The sequence below is a fragment of the Melopsittacus undulatus genome, chromosome 8 (assembly GCF_012275295.1).
Source record: "Melopsittacus undulatus isolate bMelUnd1 chromosome 8, bMelUnd1.mat.Z, whole genome shotgun sequence".
Lineage (NCBI taxonomy): Eukaryota > Metazoa > Chordata > Aves > Psittaciformes > Psittaculidae > Melopsittacus > Melopsittacus undulatus.
Genome location: NC_047534.1, coordinates 42,974,178 through 43,000,028, shown reverse-complemented (window position 1 = coordinate 43,000,028; position 25,851 = coordinate 42,974,178). Strand labels below are relative to the sequence as shown.

Sequence of the window (25,851 nt, the reverse complement as noted above, 5' to 3'; positions counted from 1 at the left end):
TATGTACTTAAAGAATAGCTTCCAGAAAATGGGAGATTTTAAGCATCCTTACCACATCTTCATGCCCACTGTGACCTGCCTTTTGCAATCCCTAACAAACTGAGGATTAAATCTCTTGACATGCAGTTGATGCCCCATGGCGAGCCCTGGGCCAGCTGACTCACAGATAAAGACATCTTTGAAATTAAGTATTCCAGGATTAAAGAAGTTTAATGGTACAGAAGGTGTTTATAAAAAAAGTACTTCTCACTGCATGTCTGACATCACTGTGTTCCATACAGATGCTTTCTCAGATATTCTACCTGTTCACCTTTTGTTGATAGACCCATAGAATTCCACTCGAAGTGAGGAATCTGTATAAAAATATCATACATTCCAAGTGTTAACATTGGTGTAAGCCACGTACTATCTTATAGCAAAGACACAACTCTCTAATATCTCTTGTTCTTCACCTGGTTTAGACCTATGTCTTTCTAAAAGCTATGCTTATGCCAATGCTAAGATTAAATTTCACAATGTAAGATTCTTCTTCATGTAAGTGCAGTTTGCTTCAAAAAGCAGCACCATTGCAGAGATGTAAAGCAGATGCCCACACAACACAGGCTATGACAACTCCATTACAACACCTCCCACTTTTGAAACCCAAATCAAAAGAAGAATCCCAGGTCACCATAGTTTCTAATGTTAATGTATCAAACTGGAATGGTGTATCAGTAACATAACATCTACTGTCAGTGCAATATGAGAAAAGATTATTATCCTGCTAAAAATAAAAAAACAAACAAATTTAAGCTTAAAGAAGGATTTTAGCTAAAATTAAGAGTAGGTGAATAATTACAAATACAGTAGGATCTGTATTCATGAGCCTCCGTTACCCAAACATTTCTATGCTGGTGACTGTGAATATTCTCTGACCACTAGCCTTGCCTGTCATAGCACTATTGCTGCAGCAGGCAGACAGCATCCATACCCCACCTTGCAGCTGCCATAACTGTCTGTCACTCAAGGAGGGTACATTCCATCCTTTTCTACTGCAGAAATCTTTGGTGAACTGAACTGAAACTCTGGTTTCACTTTTTCTCCTTTACTGAGGCTGTGTCAGGATTGCCAGTTCGCCTTGCAGTAAGGTAAGACTGAGAGCTTTTGCCTTCAGTTTGGCTGCAGCCACTTTCTGAGAAGGTGCAAGTTCTATGAAATCCTTACGCCATCTTGGGAGCAGCTTGGAATTTCTCCCCAAATACAAAAATTGCTCTCACCCAGTAGGTGCTTTTAACTATTAGAACTATCTTTAAATCTGTTGCAAGGTAAATGTATCACACTGCACTATTGATACAACTCAGAAATGACAAAAACCAGTGCTGACTGCTCACCTGAACTACCCGGTACCCCAGCATTTCCAGATGTCGTTTCTTCACTGCAGGTTCTCCTTTCAGGTGATGTGAATCCTTGCTAAAAGCTTTTGAATCAAGGAAGTCCAAAGCAATTCTGCAAACAATAAAAGCATGCATTTAAGTTCAGGTCTCACCTGAATAGCGAGAAGTGGTATTTCTAGTTCAGTATTGATAGTTGCAGCAAAACTACTACTAGATAAAGGTGACAATCCACAGAAAATAAACAAATCCCTGGAACCAGACAAAACATTTTCCTCATTTTTATCAAGACATACTTGAACTTCACATGATTTAGAAGAAGCATTTCTTCCCTACATCTGTTTTAGTTCAAATGGCAAAAACAGGTAACCAGCATTTTAAAGGCTTACATTTGAAGTGGTGGTGGGAAAACAGTACTCCAATCTCATAAAACACACAGCAAGAATGCCCTGTCTGACCTAGTGTACTGGGTCTGGCTGGGATGGAGTTGCATCTCTTCACAGGAGGCCATAACCATGTTCATAACACACCAACATTTTGGCTATTGCTGAAGAGAGCTTGCACAGCATCAAGGCATTTTCTGTTTTCATCCTGCACCCACAGTGTATAGATTGATGCTGGCAAAAGCTTGGAAGGGGACACAGACAAGAACCTCAACTGGCCAAAGCAATACTCTACACCATGTAACACCATGCTCAGCAATAAAGCAGGGAGTGGATTTTTTCCAAAGTAGCCATTGCTCCAGCACTGGTCTGCTGGTGGCAAGTGACTGCCTTTGCATCAATTGTTTTCCCTCTTTCTTCTCTTCACTTATCAAACTCCCACAATTGCAACCCAGGTTTGGGGGTTTTTTTCCACCTTCACTTTTGACCCCCAGACTCTCTCCCTCATCACACTGCAAGGGAGTAAACGAGCAGCTGGGTGGGAGTTTTGTCATTGGCTGGAGTCAACCCACCACACACTGTCAGGCTGAACCTCATAAGGTTTTGGAAAAGGGAACAGAAAACTAAGTAGCCCAGGGGTTGCAACAACTGCTCAGGACATAAGCACCAAAAACCTGGTCTAAACATGATTTAAATTGGAAACTTGGAGGAGCTAATGTGAAGAATTCAACGTACTAACCTCTGAGCTCCTGGTGGCAAAGCCTTTCTCCCTTCATCTTTGAAGTCATGTCTCAAGTGCATTCCCCCCATATCATCCAAAGATATAGTTTGAGACATATAGGAAAGGGGCTTTTTATTTTCATCCAGAATGCACTCAAAATCTGCAAGAAAGCACAACAAAACCCAAAAAAAAGTGAAAGAATTTGATCTGTACAGTGTTTAGTTCAAGAAAAACAAAGTGATAACCATAATTAGAGATACCCAACATTATTTATATTATGCAGAACGGCTTAGAAACTATATTTTATACAGCAATTTCTTATTTGCAGTATCTTGTGGCCACATGCCCAGGGGCTTTCTAATCTTGGTAATAAAAATGGTACCAGAGTTCTCCACAACAATCCCCAGAAGACTGACTTCTCACCTATTTCATAGTAGTATGGTGTGAGAACAGATATCCTTGTATAATGGCTCCCTCCTAAAATCTCAGCCAGCATTCTGTGAACATGCTGTCGCACTGGATTTATTCGGCTACTGCCTGCAAAGACAAAATAAAGAATTCATACATCAAGACTGCCACAGCCAAAGCTCTGAAAATAGCACTTTGTGACACTGCATTTTTGACAGCCAGCCTACTGAGTTAAAGCTTTTACACAGATCCCTGATGTTATTCCATCATAATTCAGAAATGATGTCATAATCTTTTGGGTGGAAATTGGCAAGTGCCTATTAGGCGTGAATTTCAAACCCAGACTTTCCATGCTAGGGTTTTTCCCATTCACAAATTACAAATATTTTAATTTCAGGTTTCACCTGATGGATTGTTTGCTTAAATAATATTTGCTTATTTTGAGTCTATTACAGGCACACCACACACACAATCTGTCACTTCCCTTGCTCCATTAATTATCTTCAGTCTCAGAGATGAAGCATGTGAGTGTGATGGGTCTCAAAGCAGATCATGGGAATTAGTGAAGGAGATATTTCATTTGCATTAGATGGGTTTTCTGGACTGATGACTGTTCTTAAAGATCTCAGCTGGTAACTAGCCTACTTCTTCATCTCTCATCCTTGATGGCTCTTGATTCTTCTGAGGAAGATGACAGCAGGGAGTTTAAAAGGAGACAGCAAAATGTTCACCTTTAATAAGACATCCTCAGCAGAGTGGGGTGTGCCTTCCTGAGCCTCTATTGTGTGCCAGTGCCAACAGGCAGAAATGTCTGGCAGAATGTTGAAAAAAGAGTCCTACTAGTAACAAGGGCAGCTTTTCCTCTCCTAACTGACTTACGGCTATGATACACACACTGGCAGTAGCGCTCATGAAACCAAGGGATGTGAAACTCCGGACATTCCAGACAGACTGCTCTGTTCAACTTCATGAGGTGCATGTGGACCCTCTTCTTTAGGGAAGTCGGCAGGACTGAGTTGAACAAAATAAAAAAGGTGTGAACTAAAAAGTGAACAGTTCAACACATTAAACTAAATGTCTACCTGCAAATTCTCTACTAGAAATGCAAATATGGTATATATACTATGGTATATATAAAATACATGCTGCAGAATCTTAAAAAGGTTCTCAAAATCCCTGAAGAAAACAGTGAGAAATACAGTTTTGCTCAATATTAGGAACAAAAGCAAAACAGAAGTAAGAAGTAAATTCTCTTCTATCATTTAACTCTTAATGAAGGTGTTGAAAACAAAATGGCAACAGTACATTGACAGTGAACAACATACAGGTAGAGAGGAAAGAAACAGACAATCTCTTATTTAGACAGAAGAGAGTGATAGGATTCATCTCTTGCAGACAAGAATCCCACGTTATTTCTTGAGCTTTATGGCTGTTTCTAACAATAAATACCACACTCAGGTAATTTTATTTCCAATAAAATTGAAGAATTATTAAATATTTAATGCAATAAGTTAATTGGAACAGGTTGCCCAGGGGGGTTGTGGAGTCTCCTACGTTGGAGATATTCAAGGCTCGCGTGGACAAGCTCCTGTGTGATGTACTCTAGGTTACCCTGCTCTTGCAAGGGGGTTGGACTAGATGATCTTTTGAGGTCCCTTCCAACCCTTGGGATTCTGTGATTCCCTGTGACTATCAAATTTGTTTTAAATGAGCTTCCCTCATCTGCAATACAAGTTTGTACTTCCAAAACAAAGCACAAATTTTTGCTCATTCCTTCCCTTTTAGCACTGAATGACTGGATTAAACAAGGGAGTCTTTGCAGTAAAATTACTACTTCTTAAGCCATATACAGGTCCACAATTCCATTTTACAGCAAATGCTACATAATGAAATTCATCAGAGAGGTAGATACGCACCTTCAAGCTGAGCATCCAATTGGCTTAGGAAAGAAACATTAAATATCTTAGTTATCAGAACTGGAGGAAAATAACCAGCCACTGCCAAAACATGACCAAGTAGTACCAAGTGATGAGTTTCAAAACAACCTTTAAAAAATAGACAGAAACCCGTATTAACACGACATGAAGTTGAAAGGATTTGCGATGCCCCTCACCTCCTCACAAATAATCCAGGTTTCTTTTTAACATACTCAGTGCACACACAGGCAGATTAAAATAATTCAGCAGAGAACAATTTTCACCGTTTGTGAGGCTGTATCATCAATAATTAAAATAATAATTAAAAAAGCCTCTACGCGTTTCCTCCATGACTTAGGCATTTCCTTGTGACGAGCCACAAAATGTATCCTGTCCCCAGATGATGATTCCTTGGGGAATACCGCAACAATTCTACCCAATAACAGCACAGTGAAATAATCAGAATTTTCACTTGGTTTCTACTGTTCAATATACCTTGTTAGTTCCTTAGCAACAGTAAGTTTTAAAGGGCGAAATGAAGCTAGAAAGCCCGACAGAAGCATACATTGAAACTTTGTTGTGGTTTAACCCCTACAGGCAGAGTATTAGTAGTAACACACAGACAGAATAATGCCATTCTGTTCACAGTTTTATTCAGTACAAATAATAACTTGCAATGACACTAATTTATTTGGTGCCAAAATATCTTTGTCTAATGCACTTACTCAAGTTAGAAGTAAGATGTTGGATACAACTCCCAAAGAACTCTTCATTAGCAGGAGGATCATAATTCAGAGCAGAGAAAAGGAAGAGAATAAAATAGATTTCAGAGGGGTGGATCTGGAAAAAAAAAAGGCATCCTAAATAAAATAATTGCAAAATACCTCAATATTGCTTTACAATAAAAAATAGGTTTATAATTAATTCAAAAATGCAAGATTTGAGACTAGATTAACTATTTTCTGAATTTCTTTTTGTCAACTTTTCCTAGAGAAAAATATTTGTAAAATCAAATGCAGAAATCATTAAAACTGGAGCTATGGCCAAAACTCAAAATGTATTTCATGTAGATGATCCAAGTATTTCTGTATACTTAAGACTTTAAGAAGCTTTTAAAAAGGTCCCCCATTAAATTCTCTCAAAGAAACTAAACTGTCATAGAATAAAATCAAAGATCTATACAAATACTAAATTGAGGAGAAAACAAAAAAAATATAGCAAGAAAACACAGCAATTCTGACCAAAAGGACAAGCTGTTGGGGAAATCCCCACAAGAATGAGCAATGTAAAAATATGCATACCATGTGATGTGACTATGTGTTAAGAAGTTAAAAATCCAGTTACTTCAGATGGTCAAATGTAAAGCTGAATGCAAAGGTTTATGGTTGATCAATACTGATTGATCAATAAAATAAGACAGAATAACAAAAGTGAAGCACATGCAAAATAATACACATGGAAGCAAAAAAGCTTTGAGTGAACATGGGGAAAGATGGGCTCCAAATCACATACACTGAAGAGAACTCTTAGAAACAGTGTGTGGACTGTGCTCTGAAACATTAACTACTAACCTGTCCTTTCTTTACTGAGTACCTTAGAGGAGATAGAAAGAAAAACTCTTATACCTTGTCTATGTTTTCAGCAGTCACAGAAGCTATTCTGTCAAGTAACGAAGGACAATGGTAGTTTGTTTTTATGAGAAAACATGACAGTGGTAATACATTTGCCCATGTTATCTGGTCTATCAAGCGTTGACACGTGGCCACAGTCTCCTCATTGATGACTTCTTCTAACCACTCTCCTTTCACATGTGTAAGTTCTTCCAACAGAAGATTTAGATTGTTGGCTTTCTGAAGCCTCTGCAACCCACAGTCATTTAGTTTTTGCAGAAGCTTTACACATAGCTCAGAACTGTTTTGCCAGTGCAGCTGATCATAATGATTCCACTTGACAAGAGCTGTAGCAATGCAATTCAAATGATGGAGACTGAACTGAGGCAGAGCTGCTGCTACTTTGTTTATAGTGACCTCCTCCACTTGAAAGGAAGGAAGCATGGCCAGAACACGAATTACTGCAGCAGTATCAGCAGGTATGACACTAGATTTTAAACAACTGGAAGAGACAGAAATAAAATCAGTCCTGACAATGTGCAAATGTTAAAAAAAAAAAACCCAAACAAATAAATCACATACATGAAAATTCTATTTTAAAAGTCAAATTTGATCTGTGTCAAAGCATATCAAATATAAAATAAGTAGATTAATGACATGGCAGAAATTCAGTCACTACCATCTCTTCTCATTGAGATTAGCATCTTCTAATTTATTCAGAACTGAAAAAGGAGAGAAGACAGGGAGCATCTCAGCTGGTGAGGCTTCAAGTGTTAGTGATAAACACAGAAATCCTTAGCAAGGGCAGAAGGTCCATCTTTGTTAAGGGAATCTGTCCGTTTCTGGGCCTGGATAATTTCTGTGATTTCTGTCCCAGGGAGCACCAGATTCTGAGGTGCCTGAGGAACATGAAGGCGTCATCTGCACATAACATGTACAGCCAGGGTGCTGCATTCCTATGGAGAATGAGCAATGAATGGTATCAACAGTGGCAGATCTCTTCTCCCATGATTCCAGAAATGGTTTTCCTTTCTATGTTGCAACTGTTCAAGCCTGAGAACTAACTAAACAGGTCTTCAATCTAAAAAAGAGTACTTCTGCTTCACATTTGCACTTGTCCCAACCAAGGCAATTCTTACTGTATATTTTTCATTACTTGTTCCTTCAAACATTAAAGAAAACATTAGCACCTACCCTTCCTACAAAGTATAAATTGCAATGGTCAACAGGAGAGGAGCAAAAAATCAATTTTTAAAAGATATTATATCTAGCAGCAAATATTGTTGGGTCTGTAGTCAAGAAAATATCCATTTCCTATCCTCTGATTTACACATTTAATAGATCAAATACACATAAAGTTCTTCATATTTTATGGGAAAAAACCACAAACAAGTTAGTTATTTAAAATATGAAGTACACAACTATTTAATGCTTAAATAGCTACATTTCCAAGAATATACACTTACCCAAATAGTAACTTTTTTAGTTTGGCCATCAGCTCCAGATTTTGGCAATGCAACGCCACCAAGTACTGTGTTAACTTTACCAGATGTAATACATGATAGCTATCTAAGTGTTTATGCAGAACACAAGCCATTCTGAATGCAAACAAAAAAAAGATAACATGGTGTTACGATAATACACAAGATATTGCACATAAAGAAGGGGTGTCCTCTGATGCACAGTACCTAAGTGGGGAGTTGTGCACACCTGGACTCCTCTCCACCCAAGTCCTGACAATTTTCACTAAGTCTCCACTTAGTGAATTGCAAAATTAAAGCCCTCATTACGGCAAAACAGCTACTTCACTCTAATAATTAATGTGCAGATTCTACAGTCAGTTAAATTTAGTGGACCGGGAATGGGATAAACTGGAACAACATCACCAGCTTCAGCACCACTGTGCTCATTTAACATGTACAATAATGGTTGATACAGCTATGTTGGTCTAAAGCTGCAAGAGGGACTTTGTAGGGAAAGATAATACCTTAAGAACTTCTTTAGACAGTGAGATTCAATGAGAAAAAGCATGAATTCACCTGGTCCTCCCTTTAATATCACTCTGCTCCACAGTACTACTTGTTCTTTTTCTTCCCAGGATCTATCTGGTTCACACAACTACACTCTATATAGATACTGCTCACAACCAGCATGTAACTGCTGCATTTGTGACATATCTGTGGCTACATCTTCTGTGCCCAAAATCTCAACTGCTCTTCCCTTCATTGTATGAAAGACATTACCTCTCCCTTTAAATGATCGGTTTACAACTGCAGAAAATCTGGCCCAGGTTCTTAAAGGCACGAGACGTAATAGTTCAATATAGGGCACAATGACTTTTGAAGAAACAATTCACATCTCCTAGATAGGACTTTACTTAGAGAACAGAACTTCTTAGTAGCATAAAAAAAATTACTTTTTGAGTAGATGTGAATTTCTGCAGTTCATTTTCTGCATCGCCTTCAGTATTAGCAATACTTGGTAACTGCTGAATTTTTCTGCCATGTACTCTGCAGTTGTTAACAACCTGAAGAGGAAAAGAAAAGAGATTTTTCAAAGAGAAACAGTTTAAAATCTCCAGTGAAGACTGGTGTCATTTTCTTTGTGAAGGAGAGAAAGAACCAAGACTATTTCAGGAAAACAAATTCCCCCAAACTAGAAACCTTTGTTTTGTGGACCCTTCTTCTAAGCAGTTGATCTGTATGCCACAGCTAAGAGATGTGAGTATGCTATATCACTGCATATTGCTCTGATCCTAGAAACCAGCAAGTCCAATAATTCTGAAAGTAGACAAGAAGCAGGGAAGGAACTTTAAGACACTAAACAATTCATGGTCAACCAGAAAGCTACAAACAACAGAACCAAACATGAGTTGACCTGGTTCTGAGGCAAATAAAGCCAAAGGCTTTTTCTACCTCACACTGATTAAAAAAAAAAAACAACTTAAAAAAATATAGAAAAAGCTTTTGGAACTAAGTCAGCTATGGCAAAACCAACACAGCCTTGCAGCATACACAGACCTCTAAATAGAGGCAAATGCTCAAGATGAAAAGTCTGAAAATATGACTAATTCTAATCAATAAAGCAAATTCTGACTAAAATTGCAGACTTTCAGAGACCCATGACTAATACCACCCCAAAATAGGATTTTGTAGCACTAGAAAAACAGGCAGAGAAAAATCTGCCACACAATGCTATGCTAACTGCTAAATAAATGCTGAAGTGTTCCCTGCTGATGACCTCTCAAACAGAATAGGATGTACAGCAAACTGGGACAGGACAAGACTGCTTCAGCTACTGCCAGTCTTAAAAAGGAAAAACACATACCACTGCATATATTTCTCAGGTGCAAGACAAAGTTTTTTACTTACCATCCACTGGGAAAGGAAGCCCACAGTCTAAGCGACAGAGCTACAAGGTGGACCTGCCCAACAGCATTCACATGCACCTTAATTACTGCATTCAGCTTTTTCTGCCACTGTTCTAAGGCTAACTGCTACAACAGTGTTTCCATAATGAAATAATACATTGCTACAAAGTTACAACTAGGAAACCTAATACTCAGCTCTTTCCTCCAAAGACCAGTAGATTATTTATTTCTATGCAAGACCAAGCACATACCATAAATAAGACAAAGTCGCTAATAAACTTACCTCACCCTTACCTTGGGTCCTGCCATAGGCCCAAGATTATAAAATAATTTTGCAAAGGTTTCAGGATCATCATAATCATCTATGGTTTCAGACAGCAGCTGTTTAGCAACCAAGCGGAACTCAGCATTGTCAAAATGCAGCTGCTCGTATAGCCCCAAAATAAAATTAATACTGTGTATATCCAGATGGGAGGCACTTGTAAGGAAAATCTTGTTGCATTTTTCTAGCAGTGGATGATATCTCAGTTTAACATTTTGTAGAAACTGTAGTGTTCTTTTGGCATAGTTGAAGTGGACTTCATTCTTTTCTTCCAAGAGCTGCTCAGCCTTCTGTAGTAATCGATCTCGAAAACTCTGTGAGATAACATCAGATATGCTGATCATCAAAACTGACAAGACCCTAAAAAATCCAAAAGATTTTACACTTACACATTGAACATAGCGAGTAATAAATGTTAGATTTCTGAAATAAGCTATGTAAAGAAAGGAATGTCAGTCAGGGTATTGCTGACTTGTGCATAAAAAGAAGTTTACATCTAGCGCAGATGAGCAGAAACCATTTCTCCAGCTAAAATTCTGCTTTTGGTAAATTTCTGAAATGACTGAGTTTTTTCAGCCATCCCTCACAAACTTGTATGTGATGAAAGCATTTGCCTGAGGCAAGACCCTGACTTGTCCGATACAAATTCACAAAAATATCTTTAACCTTCAATGGAAACTAAAGAAACCCAAGCAACTCAAGTGACAGAATAGGGAGAAGAGTCATTGTCACTCCCAAGGGAAAATTCCCTTCCTAAGAGAATAAAACTTATGACCACAGGAACAGTAATTTCTGTAGAGAAATGCAGTCCCATTCAATGATTTTCAAAAGCAGGCTCTTCTTATCTGCCAAAATAAATGCTGGGGCTGCTGGTGTTGTATAAAGAGCACAGCCTTTGCTATAATGGCCTCGGGGGAACACAGGCAAGAAAAAGCTTGGACTTCTTTGACTCAGCCTGAGTTTTAAATAATTTTAATATTAATGTACTAGACATGCTAGCAAGAGAATTGATTAATTCAGTTTGACCAAAAAAGTCCTTTGAAGATAAACAAAAATACCATTGCTTTAAGGCTCTTTATTGCTACTCACAATCGTAAACTAAATTGATGTCATACTAAAAAAACTACCAATGTCAAGGAAGAAAAATATCTTCTGGTGAGTCAATAGCCTTTAAGCTTTAAAAAAAGTCCATGTAAAATTAGGATCAGGATAAAGCAGTATCTGCTGTTTTCCCACTGGAAGTAAAACATCGGTTTTAGTCAAGTGTTTAAATTGGGTATAAAGAAATTCTTTGAAAATTCATTGAGAAAATGCATTCACCAAGCAGATCTGCCCATGAAAATCAATGTACAAATACTTCTTTTCCACAAACCCCAAAGTGAGGAAAAGCAAGCTCCGGCTGAGAAAAAGAGAAAGTGTCCAGCAAAGACAGCTCAGTAATTGTGACATATTGCTTCTCCTGCTACCCAATTTCATTCTGACACTTACCTTATATCCTGTATAGAATCCAGTTTCATGTCCACAATATGAGCTACTTCGCCAGTTATGGGACTGAAATGTCTTTGTTGCTTGCATAAACACAGTGCAAATTTAGACAGAGCTGGCAAGCTAAGCCTGTCAAGACAATAAAGAAAGACAATTTACTTTTTCTTCCTAGTAAATACCTAAAGAAAAAACCCACTTCAACAATTACATAAAAGACAAGGTTATATTCAAATTACAAACCAAGGAAACAAAATATCTAAACATTTTCTATTTGGGCACCTATACTGATACCTTGGACTTAGGCAAAACACCTATGTATTTCTTATTAGAGCGTATTGTGCATATGAATCTCTAAAAAAAAATCAGAAGTTTTGCATTTAACCAGGCCAGCGTAAGAAATCTGTAAAGATTATATTCTCAAGTAGTGATGTGAAATAGCTAAAAAGCCTGTGAGCAATTTATTACCTGAATTTCATTTTGTGTTCTAGGTGCACTGAATTTATTTACTTGTTGAGATGCCCCAGGTGTTAGTTAAGATGGGAGAGGCAATTCTGTGATGCTGGTGCCAAGGCTGATACTAGCTTCTGCCATTAGCCTGAGACTAAAGAATTAAAATTACAATATAAACCCCCCCCCAAAAAAACCCAATCCAATAAAAAACCAACAACCACCAAAAAAAACACACCCTAAGGGAAAATGTTGATGTTTTAATACAAAAGGATTTTAGTAAAATTTGAGATAAGCAGGGTTCTAACCTTTTAAGAGCTGGACAGCAAGCACTGAGATAAAACCGTAAATATCAAAACTTGCAACATACTTTAAACACATAAATCTACATAGACAATATATTTCAAAAACTTAAGAGCCAGTCCCCATTATTGCAGTATCTGAATCTTGCAAGCATTAAATTTACCAATACTCAAAACCTCCATATATATAAAAATTATTTCCAAAACCTTCCAAAATACAGCTGACTTTTAAAATACTTGCATAATGTTTATAACATCTTATAAATACTGAGAACTCTGTGTAGCCTCAAATGAAGTACATCACACTTGCAACTTACACCCTTCACAAAGCATAGCAGTGCAGTATGTTACTTGCCTTTCTAGTCTTTTCCATGCTTCTGTAACAAGTGCTTCTGTTAGAGAATCATGGTCTTCAACACTGAGCCTTCAGAAGAAAGACATAATAGTTTGGTTTTCTTCAAAGTTATTAATAATCATAACTCCATGTACTGGTAGTGCAAAGCAGATCAGTTCTGCCTGCCTCTCAAGAACCAATGCACAGGACACCAAGTTGTCTGTGTCACATGGTCAGATTATGGAAGCTGGGACAGAGCAGTCTCCCAGTCTCCTTATAGGATGGCTTTCTAGTCATAATTCCATCTCTTTTTATTAGCAAATTAAAAAAATGCATAGATGTGGAATTCAACATATTGCTGCTCACCTCAGAAGACTATATAGGGTGTCCACTATGGCCTCATCTTCCATGTGTTCCACCTTGTTTTCTGCTAAAATGCAAAGGGTAAGAAACTGGGAGTGATTTCTTACGTAGTCACTAGTCCTTAAGAGAAGTGGCCTCTTCTTTTGCAATTGCCACAGCATGTTCAATGCAATTCCCACGTGTTTTTCAGACAGCCTGGCCTTGTTCCTTCCAACAAGGCTGAACACTTCATCTTCATGGGTGCAGCTATTTATCTGGCTCAAAAGCAGATCACTACTCAGAGTCCGAGCTTGGTAACGCTTCAGAGTAAACAGGCAAACCTGCCTCAAACAAAGCATTTTTCTATGCCTACCAGCTATTGTTAAAGTGTCCAGAAAGATTCTTCTTTCATTTTTCACAGTAAACCGTGTTGTTACAAACTCGAGTATCTGCAAAACAGAACGCCGTTTTTTTTCATCCTGTATGGTTACTGTATTCAGTTCTGAGGTACCTGTAATGAGATAGAATCAAAGTAATTAAGTGCAGCCATAACTACCAGCCAAAAATTAACGTCTTCGTCTTTTAATGTTCTGAGTAAGATAAGCTTGAGAAGAGCCTATAGCCTGGATTCTTCTCAGAGAAGCCCCCCAAAATAAACACTGACATGCCCACAAGCACTAAGAAAAGGTAGTTCATTTGGTATGCTTTCAGTTAGAAACCTGCTTTTAAAAGTATATGTGTTACAACCAAGAGAGCTTTTTAACATGCAGGCACTACATGATTAAGTCAAGCAAGGCTTGCTCTCACTAGGCTGCTCCATAATCCCAAACTGCGGTCTGGGAACTGCCAGAAAATATAGCCATTAGTGGTAAAAGTGAGGTGGCAAGAGCTTCTGAGCTGGCATCACTGGATTCTTCTTGCTCTACATGTTTATGCATTCCACAATGATATCTACTATACCCTCCCTATGAACTGCTCCCAGAGTTTCCTTTCCACCCTTTAAGAAAATACTGATATATTTAAACTTGTTTTTAAGATTTAATGTACCATATTAGAGAATATTAAGCAAAGGCATTTTATTAGTGTATTTTTGCCTTGCTTGCTGTTTCTGTACACTCATGTCCATCCAATGGAAAAAATAGTTACAATATTAATTCACATGTACTTCCCACAGTACCAGCAAGCTAAACTGACAGAAGACAGGATGAAGTAGACACCTGAAGGGAATGTAAAAACTTCAGGCTTAGATAACTTCCTTGTAAGCCCAGGTAACACATCCTTACCCCTTGCAGTGGACCTCACACCCCTGATCCTAGTGACTGGGGAACCAGCATCTCTACTTGAAACAGTCTGCGCGAAGTTTCCAAATACTTACCTTTCTGGAAGGCATTTACCAGATGCATATGATTTACCACAAACTTCTATACAATTTTAAATTGTAATTAATTCTAATATCTTATTAAGATGAAATCAATAGGAAAAGTCGGATGTTTTGAAGCTTATAAATACATATATTAAAAATACATAATTTATATCTACTTAAAGAACTATCTCTAAAGTGTTCTACTTATAAAATATAAACTAACAGGACAAAAAATTCTTTAAAACCACTTCCAATCAGTTGAAACACAGTAAGCATTTTCAAGGCTGCATTACAAACTAGAGTGAGCCAGGAAGTCTTCCACCAAGAAGAAAACGTGAGCACCCACTACTCCCCATATAAGAAAGTATTAAAGATTTAAATAGCTAAGAGTGAAGTGTGCTGCTTGCGCGATATAGGGTGTTTCTAACCCGTTTGCCAGAATCCCCTGTTTCCGTAAGCCGTGCCATGGGGCTATCCCTGTCACACGGGTATCAGCAGCGGCCTACCTCATGTCCTGACTCCGCCGGATTCCAGCGGAAAGCCCGCCTGCGGGCCGCCTCCTTTTTCCCCTCGGGGAGATTTTGACCCAGAAGTGCTTCAGAAGGAGCGGAGAAAGGGGCCGGGGCCGCTACACGGGCCTCCCGGCCACAGCCCCCCCCCTGCCCGCCCGCCACCCACACGCAGGAGCCAAACCGCAGCGTCTGGCTCGCTTCCCTCCAGCGCTTCCTCGGCCACGTTTGCCTAACGGAGGCTGCACCCCTCCAAGCCCTGGGAGGAAGAAGGCACTGTCATGTTCGGGGCGAGGAAGCTCCGAGCCCGGCCCCCCAGCACCGCCTCTCTCAGCCGCTGACGGGCCTGCCCTTCCCGCCGTGCGGGTACTTCCGAACGCAAGTACCGGCAGCCACCGCCGCACAACACCGTGGGGGCGGCACTACTCGGGCCGGGCCCCAGCCCGCCTCGTCATCATGCCCGGCACAGAGGTGGCGGCGACCTCTGAGGGGCGGCCTGGCGGCGGGCACGGCCCAGCTCTCGGCAAGCCTTAGCGCAGCACACCCCGGCGTGCGAAGGGTCTGCCCGCCCTGGCGCAAGAGAAGGCTACGGAAATGGTTACGTCCAGCTCCCGGCAGGGATACATACGAAAACGAATGAGTCTGTTTCCTCTGCGCAGCTTTGAGACCTCCCTGCACCCCTATGAGTCCTTAACTTTTTCACAAGACCCTCCCTGTATTCAAGCCACATCTGAATGTTGCTGTCTCAAAACAAGCTTTTTGTGTGCCTCTGCACTGTTACCATGTGCGTGCCCCAAGACCAGCATCTCCCGTGAGCTGAGATGTCAGGAAATGCAGGGAGAAAGGGGAAAGTCCAGCCAGTTAGACCTTCCAAAGCAAATAAAAATAATAATGAAAAAGTTCCAAGGTCATCTTGATTATTGCAGTCATATTGATAAAACCAAAGATTTGTGATTTTTCTGCTTATGTTATATGCATATAGCTCCAGGTCACTTCTGGACCTTTTGTCACCACTAAGTGTTACCTAAACACTTAACAACTGAAAATCAAGTAGGTATAAATCATTTCACAGAAAATAATAAGGCAGTATATTGGTAATTTTCAGTGTAGCAGATGAAAATAGTTAAAGAATCCATCTAGTTTCCTATCTCATCATAATAACCTTTCAAAAGCTTGAGTTTACCCACTTTTTCAGTTCTAAACATCACTGCTTTCCCACATATACACCTTCTTCTTGTTATTATCATAATAAATATATTTAGATAGAATGATAACAACCTCAGGTTATTCTACAATCACAGCTAAGACTACTACCATAACCAATTTTTACTTGCTGTTTTGCAGCTGACTATCAAAGGTTTGGGGGTGTTTTACTTTTTGTCTATTGTTTATATATTGGATGCTTATGAAAATGGAACTCACTCGAGCTAATAATATAGCCCCTACTTAATTTCCTAAGGTCTGTGTTTTAGAAAAACAGTACATAAAATCTTTAACTAGATTTGTAACAACTTTTCTAACTGTAAAGTAACTGGAACAGCTCCTGTATCTTTCTGCTAGCAAATCCAGATCACCTTACAGTCTACAGAGGTGTGCAAGTGGCAGAGTGAGACCCAGACCCTGCCCGGTGATCTCAAAAGGTGGTGCTTACCTCTTTCAAGAGCCTCAGGCTTATTGCAGACTCACATAAAAAATCCAGGGCATCTCATCTCCCACTCAAGAGGAAAACTATTCCACATTCAGATGAAGGGGACTTCCGCAAATCATACAGATTTTTCATTTACAAGATGTAGAACTTTCCACTTCTGATTTATCAAGTACATTTGGATGAAACCAGTTAATAATCTGTAAAACAATTTTAAAAAGCTAGACAAAATTACCTTAAATTTTAACATGCAGGGGAAGAAAACAAGATTTATTAAAGCATGCTGTGCTGAAGTCAGTGTTCATTTTCTAAACACAAGTCCAGTCAGCAGCTTCTTCAGGACTTCAGAACTCAAGGAAGTCCATTTTATTTTATTTTATTTTGTTTTGTTTTCTTTTCTTTTATTTTACCCCAGAAACTCAGGAGAAAACTTGCTCTCCTGCTTTCAGCAGACTTCTTGACAGCTAGCCATAGAAACAGAATCACAGAATGGTTAAGCTAAGAAGGGACCTTAAAGCTCGTCTAGCCCCAGCTCCCTGCCGTGTGCAGGGGCACCTTCTACTAGACCAAGTTGCTCAAAGCCTCATCCAACCTGGCCTTGAACACTGCCAGGGATGAGGCAGCCACAGCTTCTCTGGACAACTTCTTCAGGGCCTCACCACCCTCACAGTAAAGATTTTCTTGCTAATGTCTGATCTAAATCTACCCTCTATCAGTTTTAAGCCATTCCACCTTTTCCTATCACTGCATGCCTTTGTAAAAAGTCCCTTTCCAGATTCCTTGTAGATCCCTTTAGGTACTGGCTGGCTGCTGTCAGGTCTTCCCTGAGCCTTCTCCAGGCTGAACAAGCCCACCTCTCTCAGCCTATCTTCATAGGAGAGGACTTTCAACACCTGCTGTTATGTATAATTACTAACCTCAATGCTCATTGGTCTGAATTAAAACCCTTCAAAGGAGGTACATACTTCTGGATAAGTCTTAAGTGATTTTGAAGGTGCTCACAGCTTTATGCATTCTCATAAACTTTCATGTCCCTATTCTTAAGGTAAAATGAAATTTACTTTGAATGACAATACAGACATACAGGACAGGATTACAGGAACTTTTTTTGCCTACAGTTGATCTAAATTCTCATTTTAGTTCTTTACAACCCATAGCACCACATGTGCCAGGTACTGCTGGAGTAACCCTAAGCCCTTCCAGTACTACCCTGGATGTTTCCTTTAGCAATGAAACAGCCAGCAGGCCAAGGCCACATCTGGAATACTGTGTCCAGTTCTGGGTTCCTCAGTACAAGAAAGACAAGGAGCTACTGGAGAGAGTCCAGCAGAGGCCACAAGGATGATCAGGGGCCTGGAGCATCTCTTATGAGGGGAGATTGTAGGAGGTGGGCCTGTTTAGTCTAGAAAAGAGGAGAGTGAGAAGGAATTTCATTAATGCATTTAAATATCTCAAAGGTGGGCACCAGGACGATGGTGCCCAGTGACATGATGAGGAGCAATGGCCATAAACTAAAACACAAGAAGTTTGTCCTCAACATGAGGAAGAACTTCTCTACCTTAAGAGTGGCAGAGCACTGGCAAAGGCTGCCCAGGGAGATTGTGGAGTCTTCCTCTCTGGAAACATTCAGAACTCAGCTGGATGTGTTGCTGTGTAATCTGCTCTAGGTGGCCCTGCCTTGACAGGGTGTTGGACTAGACAACGTCCAGAGGTTCCTTCCAACCCCAAGGGCCCTGTAATTCTGTGAATCCCTTGGCCATTTCCTCCGCTCTTCGCTGAGCCACCCATCAGTGTCACGCTAGCAGGGCAGGCCAACAATAGCTCCGGACACGTCTGCTTGAAGAGCACCCGTGTACCTGCAGACACAAGGTAGAGGCCTCCAGCCGCTCCACCGACCCCACCGCCTTCCCGCGCTGCACCCGTCCTCGCCTCAGGCGGCGGCGGGCACTGAGCGGCGGGAGGGGGCGGAGCACCTCTGACGAGCAGGAGGAGGCGGGCGCCCCTTCCCGCAACTGCTTCGGCTGTGAGTGGCCCCCGCCTCCTCCCCGCCACCGGCCACGGCTGCACAGTGTCCGGCGATCTCTTTCATCCTTCCTGGCCCGGGCTGCCGTTCCTCACATCTCAGCTTCTCGCCACCTAACCCGCCGCACCGCCCCCGGGGTCGCCCCCTCCCGCCCTTTCCTTCCACTGACGCAGTCTTTGCCGCACCAGCTCTAACATGGCGGCGAGCCGCTGAGGAGCGCGGGGCGACGCGGGCCGCGAGCGGGGTGAGTGCCGGAGCCGCAGCCAGTCGCTGCAGGGGTCCGGCGCGGTCGCCATGCGGTCGGACGAGAGCCGCGGCCCAGACCGCATCGCGGGCCTTGGGGGATTTGTGGGGAGAGGTCGCATCGCCGCGGGGCCTGAGCCTCGGTCACGGATGGGGATGGGAGCCCCCACTCCTCCTCTCCTGTCCCCTCCCCGGTCTGTCGAGGGGGCTAGACTGGCCGCCGCTCCGCGGCTGTGGGGTAGTTGTGGTCGCCTTCCTGCACACACACACGTTCCCTCGGCAGGCCTGGCGGCCCGTGTGCGGAGGGCGGGCGGGCCGCGGCTGGCGCTTGCCCCGGCGGCAGACCCCCGGGGATCCCAGGTGAGGGTGGTCCTTGAGGGGAAAGGGGGTGTGAGGAGCTGCGAGCGGGGCCGGACGCAGGTGGGAGCAGGAGAGGTGGGTGAAGCGGAGCACGGGGCCCGGCCAAAATTGCTCCAGGTGGCAGGATCCGCGCTGCTGGGAATTTGCGCCGCAGCGCAGCGAGCCGCGGGTCGGAACGGTGCCGGTCTGCCTGCCCGCTGCCAGCGCCCGATCGGCCTTGGGTGCTGCTCGGTGCCTGGTCCGGAGTTTGAATGAGTCCTCACTCCTCCCCTAGAAGGTGAAGTAACCGGGCTGTCTGCGCGCCACATGTTCTCCTCCCCTCCGCAGGCCTCTCCTAGGGAAGTGAAGCCTACAGGAGCTACCATGGCAGGCAGGAGAGTCCTCTGCCTCTCTCTTCTAAGGATTTCCTAAGGCACTGCAAGGGATTTTTATCAATAAGGAGTTTCAGGCTCATGTAGTGTGCAGCCACGACCAAACGGTAGTATATGATTGGACTTTGAGTCATTGAGGAGGCTCTGAAGGAGAGAGGCATAGGGGAGAAAGAAATAGTTTATTGAAACTGGACAAATTATCTACTGTAGTTGTAAACATTGCCTTACAGTTCAGTCACAGTTAGAAAAGTAACTTCATAATGATGATAAAGTCACCTTTGCAAGTAGATGCCTAATGTTTGGCGAGTTAATTAAATTTTAGTAATAGTCTGAGATCTACTTTAAGAGGAACCTGAGACCATTTCTTTTGCATTAAATCTGTTTTCTAAGATGTATCTTCTGAGAGAGTGTTTTGGTGGGGTTTTTTTCGTGTTTCTGCTCTGTACTGCCTGCAGAAGAGGCTGTCCCTTGGACAGGGATAAATGTTTTTTAGTCTGGATTGGGTTTTGTTGTGTATTTTTTGATACGTATGTTTTTAAAATGTTTTTCCCCCATTGTGTTTTACTATTCCTATTCATTAATGCATTGGGGTCCAACAGAACCCCTATTTTATGTACTACTATGATAAAAACATGGAAACTACACATGATTTATGAAGGCTTGGTTTATCTCAACTTGCAGAGCTTGTTTTACTGGCTTTTGGAATTATTTATAAAGATTTTTGGAAAAGGTATCATTTCCTGTATATGAAGTAGGCATAAAGGAGAGCATACAAAGGATACCAACATCAGTAGTCCTCTGAGAGCACCCTTTGGCACTATATATCTTACTAAGACTTTACATTTTTCCAGTCCTCTTCTGTGAAACAAACATTTTTAATTTTTTTTAAGTTAGCTAAGCAGTTATCAAGCTGTTATCAAAAGAAGATTTATTCCCCCCCTCCCTTTATGATCTCAGAAAATCTGGATTATGGGGGAATTTGGAGTAAAGAATATGTACTGCAATGGAGGATTTTACTCTGCTGCAGCATGATGTCTCCACTACCAGTTCAATCCTCCATGCCATGTGCATTTAGGAGCCATTTTCCATTTGGAAGTAGAGTCAGTGAGTGCCAAGGAGCAAATTTAGCCATCTTCTAATGGAATGAGGTTTAGGTGGGAGGCTGGGATGAGGTCTGGAAGGGATTTAGAGCTGAAGTGCTAGAGGAAGGAGGAGAGCATGAGAATAGAAGGTGTTAGAACAAGGGGATTTTGTTATGGTTGGCAAATGTGGGTCAGTATTAAGAACTGTCTCCTACAGTTGGTCTTGTGTTGCTCTCATCTTCAATAACGGGTAGGAGGGGATTCCACTCTGAAATTTAGTTTGGGGATCCTACTGGTTAAATGGTTTGGAGATTGCATTGCACCCTTTAAAAGCTTTTTTGTTTTGTTTTATACAATGCCGAAACTTGCTTTTTGTTAGCATTTTATAAATTTTAAAATATAAATTCATGATTTCAGACCTATGTTAATCTACTTTCTGGTTATGAATGGAAGAATTGGAATGGACACGTTTCTTTGCTGCTTCTGGGAGAGCAGTAAACACCAACAAAGGCATTTATTTGTGGGAGAAATCACTTGCATTTGTTCACATCATCTGCATCAATTATATAATAAAAAATCATTACTAACTCTTGACAACAGGGCTTTTTGCTTGCAGTTTACAAGAGTATTCTTACCTATTTGAACATCTTTCTTGCTGTAGATGTCTCCTAGGAAAATAAAACTGTGCATGATCTAGTAGGAACCTGCGTTTCTGTTTGAATAGTCTGAGAGGATGTTACTACCTTCTCAGCTGAATGTTACGTTCTCCTGAGATATTATAACTGGCTCTGCATTCCTTATGTACTTTAATACAAGAAGACTAAATTCATGTTAATAATTGCAAAAAATCATGCTGATAGTAAAACATGGAGGTGTTTGGGGAAAATGCTGAGGAAATGATGGAAATTGAAGGTTGGGCTGGTTGGATTTTTGTTGTTCACCTTTTATTGTATCATCCTAACATGTCTGGAAATTTGCCACATAGGAATGGAACTAGGAACAAAATTTCATGTATCCCATTTCACAATCAGAACTTAATTTCTAGTCTTTATGCTATGGCTCCACTATCACTGTAAGCTGGTGTGTGTTACTGCCAAATCTTTTCTTGGAGGAGGGAGGAAAGGGTAGTTTTTCTGCAGCTAGGTGGCTGTTTGCATGAAAGCCAAACCCATGAATGTATGAGTCCTCCGTTTTGGTATCAGACCATGTTTATATTGGCTTCAGGTGACTGGAACCCCACAGCCTAAGTACATGTGATATATTTTTAGTATTCACTTTGTGCGTTTTCATTTTCTGGACTCAGTTTTGCTTAAAAATATACTTCTGAAGATTCCAGATGGCTATCTTTGCAATGTAAATCAATTTAGTTTTGTCTTCCTGCATTTGTAGATGGCCTAGAACAAAATGCTAGGAATGTGAATTTATGCTCTTTTATTATTTATTTCATTTGGATGTTAAATGAAAACCAATGGAGCAGATTGTAAGTTGATAGAAGGAAACAAATACAAAGGTAAGGTCAAGAAGATACTAAAAATAGTGGGGAGCTGGTGATGACAGAGAAAGAAGTGAAGGAATAGGGCACTGTAGTTTGGTTTTTTTTTCCTGCTGTTCCATGTTTCCTTTATTCCATAATTGTTCTGTCCTGTGCAGGGACTGAAACAACTAGGTAGTACTCTGGCCTGTTGTTCAGCATAGCTGCAAATAATTTTTTTCCTCCCCTCGTAAAATTAGGAAATACTACTGTATTGCTGCTTACCATAAGCTCTTGTGAGAAGTATGACATGTTGATACTTCAGTTGGTGTGCATCTGTGCTCTTTAGCTCCTTTCAAGTAAAAGAAGCTAGTTTATATTAAACAGTATTATTACCAGATTCTTGCTAGCACAGGTGACTTTGGAAAAAAAATCCCAAGATGTATTTTTAAGCACATCAACACATTTGAGTGATGATCTCTGGCAGAGAGATGCCTGTGAACAGTTTGGAGTGGTTATCTTTTTTCATTGGTACAGATCATTTTGAAGGAGAGCAGCTGTCTGTAGCCTGGCTGTGAATTGGCCAGTTTTATCCTGCAAATATCTGAACAAAGTGATGAAGCTAATGGAGGTGTGAAGGGATGCAAATCGTCATGGACACAGCTAGTGATGCCCCTGCTATGGATGCAGCTTTTTTGAAAAGACTAAATATTGTTGGTGAATTTGTCAATAAACACAAATATGCTGTAAGCTGAACTGGAATTCCACTTCCAGAAATAAAACCAACAGGCTTCTTTAGTTTGATACACTGATTTGGTGTTTTGGTTGTTTCAGGGTTTTTTTTCTTGTTTGGGGTTTTAGTTTGTTGGGTTTTTTGGTTTTTTTTTTTTTTTTTTTTTCTCCATAGTTTCCACTTAGACTTAGTAAAGAGGCTTCCCAAACAGCAGGTGGTTGAGCATGATGAATAGCTTAAACATTTCAGGATAGTACTTGGGTTGATACATTGTCCTTCCTTACAGAGTTTTGGAAGGAAGAAGTGAGCCAACTTCTCAGGATTGCGCTGCATAGCACATTTTTGTGTGTATGTCTAGCAAGCATCTTTTGGGTTGAGTTTAAAATCATATTCCCTTCACTAGCAAAATTCCACCAGGTTCACAATTAAAAAATGCGAAGTATTGTGAGTTAAGGGTATCCACATTATAATTGAAAACAAATTTGGAGAGATAAATACACAAGTCATGTATTAGACATGTAGTGTTATTCAGCTTTCCTTGTAATTTTCTGACTTTATTTTTGGTATTTTCAAATAGTTTTTCTTTGTTGGGTCTGTATTTAACATTCATACCCAATGAACTTGCTTTTAATAGAGACAAGTTTTAAATGATCAGTATGTACAAGATTATATTTGGTGTTAAATGCTACATTAATAGAAATTAATAGTTTATGGATCACTTGTAGCTCTGTATTTTTCTCGGTAACACCTCAGGTCTGTCTGAAGTAATAACTTTGCAAAGTATGTTCAAGTATATTGAAAACGAAAGGCTCATTTGACTTTAGGGTAGGTAGGATAAATATCACTGATATTTTAGCCTGGCTTACTAGGCAATGTCAGCTCAAGAGTTAGGTATATTTATTTACTTGGCCTGGTATTTGACCAGTCAGGGTGTTCATACTGACCATTTGACATAACTGTCATTTAGAAACAAGTGCAGTCAGTGCTTAAGAGATTTTATTGGAGGATTTAGGGAAAGCGCAGGTAACATTTAGAACATGGACTAAACTTGATATGTTTAATGTTTTTGAGACAATGGAGAGATAGAAAAACATCACATTGAGTTAAAGGTTGTGAGAATAGGGATTCAGATAGAATTCTTCATATCTTCCTTCTCTCTCTCACCCAGTTTTCCACAAAACTGAGTTAAAAATTGACTGACATACCTATACTGACATTTATTTTACAGTTTGGCTTTAGTCATTATCAATGCTTGAAATAAAAAATTGTGTGATATATAAAGATAGTTTCATTTATTTTGGCTAAAATACTCTATATAAAATGTTAAGGCATACCTCTACATTTCTCAAGCAAATTGCCTGTGAAGTGGGAATTAAATCCCTCCTCACTCAAGCTCTACAGCTAAATGGCTGAAGTTTGGGTACAGTTGATCAATCAGTTGTGGTACTACTTCCTGGTTCTTAGATGTCACAGTTTGGTTAAAGCTGTCAGTTCTGTCAGCAAACTATTTATTGTAGCATTTATTCTGAGAGGTTTCCTAGGGGAAAAAAACCCAACCCTGCCCATCTGTGCAGCTGTACAGTCTGTTCTGCTGCTGACAGTATGAGTTGGTGGCTGTCCATTGGGCTGGTCTCAGTTCTGTGGGCACTTTTTCCCCTCCCACCTTTCTCATCTACTTTCCTTGCCAATACTGCCACCTTCCTGGAGCTGTCCTAGAGTCTGTGCAGGATAGCATGGTGAGCTGGTCAGCCTTCTGCTAACCATTTTTCTCTGTTTGTTCCTCTGACTGGCTACAGAATTTGTTAAATAGATAATTCAGGGAGAGGAGTGAGCAGAGTGAGCCTGCTGCTTTTGATATGTCTCTGGCTTGTATGAATTAATGTAGTTACATAGCTAAAAAGATATCTAGTGCGATTCTGTGTGTTTGCAAAGTCTCGTCATGCTAAAAATCACGTGAAGTTAATTTACTGGGTGGTGTTTAACTTAAATCAGTCCTGCATTGTTCTTGTGATTTTTCATTGTGTAATCTTGGCAAAATGTTAGGAGTGGCACTGAGCACAAGTGAGAGAATATAGACTAACATGATTACACTGCTGTCTTTTGATTTCTTACAGCCTCTTGTTCCTAAACTGAGAGTGACAGATGGTGACAATTGAATTTTCTGAGGCTGTTCTGTGGCACAGCTATGAGTGAAGCTTTTGGAGAGATGTATGCAGCGTGTCAGCTAGATTTCAGTAGTGTTTTCTGGCAATAAAAATAATTAACTGAAAATGTATGTATTATATTCCAACTTCTGGAAGAGGTACTCCAGTCTTACAGATCCTGTTGCTGTCATTGGGGATTTTTTCTTTCTCTGAAGTAATTCAGAGTATATGCCTTCAGAAAAGGAAAAAAATAGTGTGATTGTGCATAATGTTGGAAGGTCAGAGATACAAATAGGATTAAGATAGTGCTTGTTACATAAACCAAAGGGATATAGTCAAAGAAAAGGGGAAAATTGCATTAAAATTCTTGACAAAGAATCATAGAATCATTTCGTTAAAAGACCCTTAAGGTCATTGAGTCAATCCATAAATCTGACATTGTCAAGTCTGCTGCTAAACTATGTCCCTAAGCACCATGTCTACATGTCTTTTAAATACCTCTAGGAATGATGACTCAGAGGAGGAAAAGAAATAATAAAAAGCCAAAATAGTTTCACTCAACAGTAGCTGGAAGAGTGTATTTTTAATTTTTTTAAATGTAGAATGGTTTCCTTCTCAATTAGAGCAGCTCCTGATAATTGCAGTGGTAGGAATCTGGGAAATGTATTCTTGAGAAATTGAATGCTTAAGTCTTTAACATAACAATATGTTGGTGGTTTATAAAGTTGTAACAATCATAAGTTATTTTCTACTCTTAGACCATTCTGTTTGTAGCAAAAGTTTGTGTATTTCTGAAAGTATGCCTACTTGACTTGTGCAGTTGCTGCTTGCCTGCAGCAGTTAAGTTCACTGTTCTAGGCTGTTCACCTTTTTGTGCTTGTAGTCAAGCTTTATGTT

At 40.4% G+C, this 25,851-nt stretch overlaps 2 protein-coding genes across 5 annotated transcripts in view; one reads left to right on the top strand and one right to left on the bottom strand.

Moving 5' to 3' along the window:
- Nucleotides 1–191: 191 nt before the first annotated feature.
- FASTKD1 (FAST kinase domains 1) lies at nucleotides 192–16,592 on the bottom strand. Of its 4 annotated transcripts, none has more exons than XM_031052331.2 (15): nucleotides 16,534–16,592; nucleotides 13,035–13,521; nucleotides 12,690–12,758; nucleotides 11,589–11,714; nucleotides 10,062–10,460; nucleotides 8,825–8,935; nucleotides 7,875–8,006; nucleotides 6,424–6,910; nucleotides 5,524–5,638; nucleotides 4,799–4,927; nucleotides 3,762–3,893; nucleotides 2,898–3,011; nucleotides 2,493–2,634; nucleotides 1,371–1,485; nucleotides 192–353 (listed from the first exon to the last, which is right to left on the bottom strand). In XM_031052331.2, the coding sequence occupies exons 2-15, from the start codon at nucleotides 13,367–13,369 to the stop codon at nucleotides 264–266; spliced, it is 2,496 nt and encodes an 831-aa protein (XP_030908191.2). In that variant the 5' UTR covers nucleotides 13,370–13,521; nucleotides 16,534–16,592; the 3' UTR covers nucleotides 192–263. The 4 variants fall into 4 exon arrangements, with proteins under 4 accessions (XP_030908191.2, XP_005152681.2, XP_030908194.2 ...); XM_005152624.3 differs by lacking the exon at nucleotides 16,534–16,592 and adding an exon at nucleotides 14,880–15,035; XM_031052334.2 differs by lacking the exon at nucleotides 16,534–16,592 and having other exon boundaries at nucleotides 10,062–10,414; nucleotides 13,035–13,087.
- A 1,953-nt stretch (nucleotides 16,593–18,545) lies between these two features.
- Nucleotides 18,546–25,851, top strand: part of PPIG (peptidylprolyl isomerase G) — a 28,095-nt gene continuing 20,789 nt past the window's right edge. The window contains exon 1 of the mRNA XM_034065599.1: nucleotides 18,546–18,794. The gene's annotated coding sequence lies outside the window, so the exon portion shown is untranslated. The remainder of the gene's footprint in view (nucleotides 18,795–25,851) is intronic.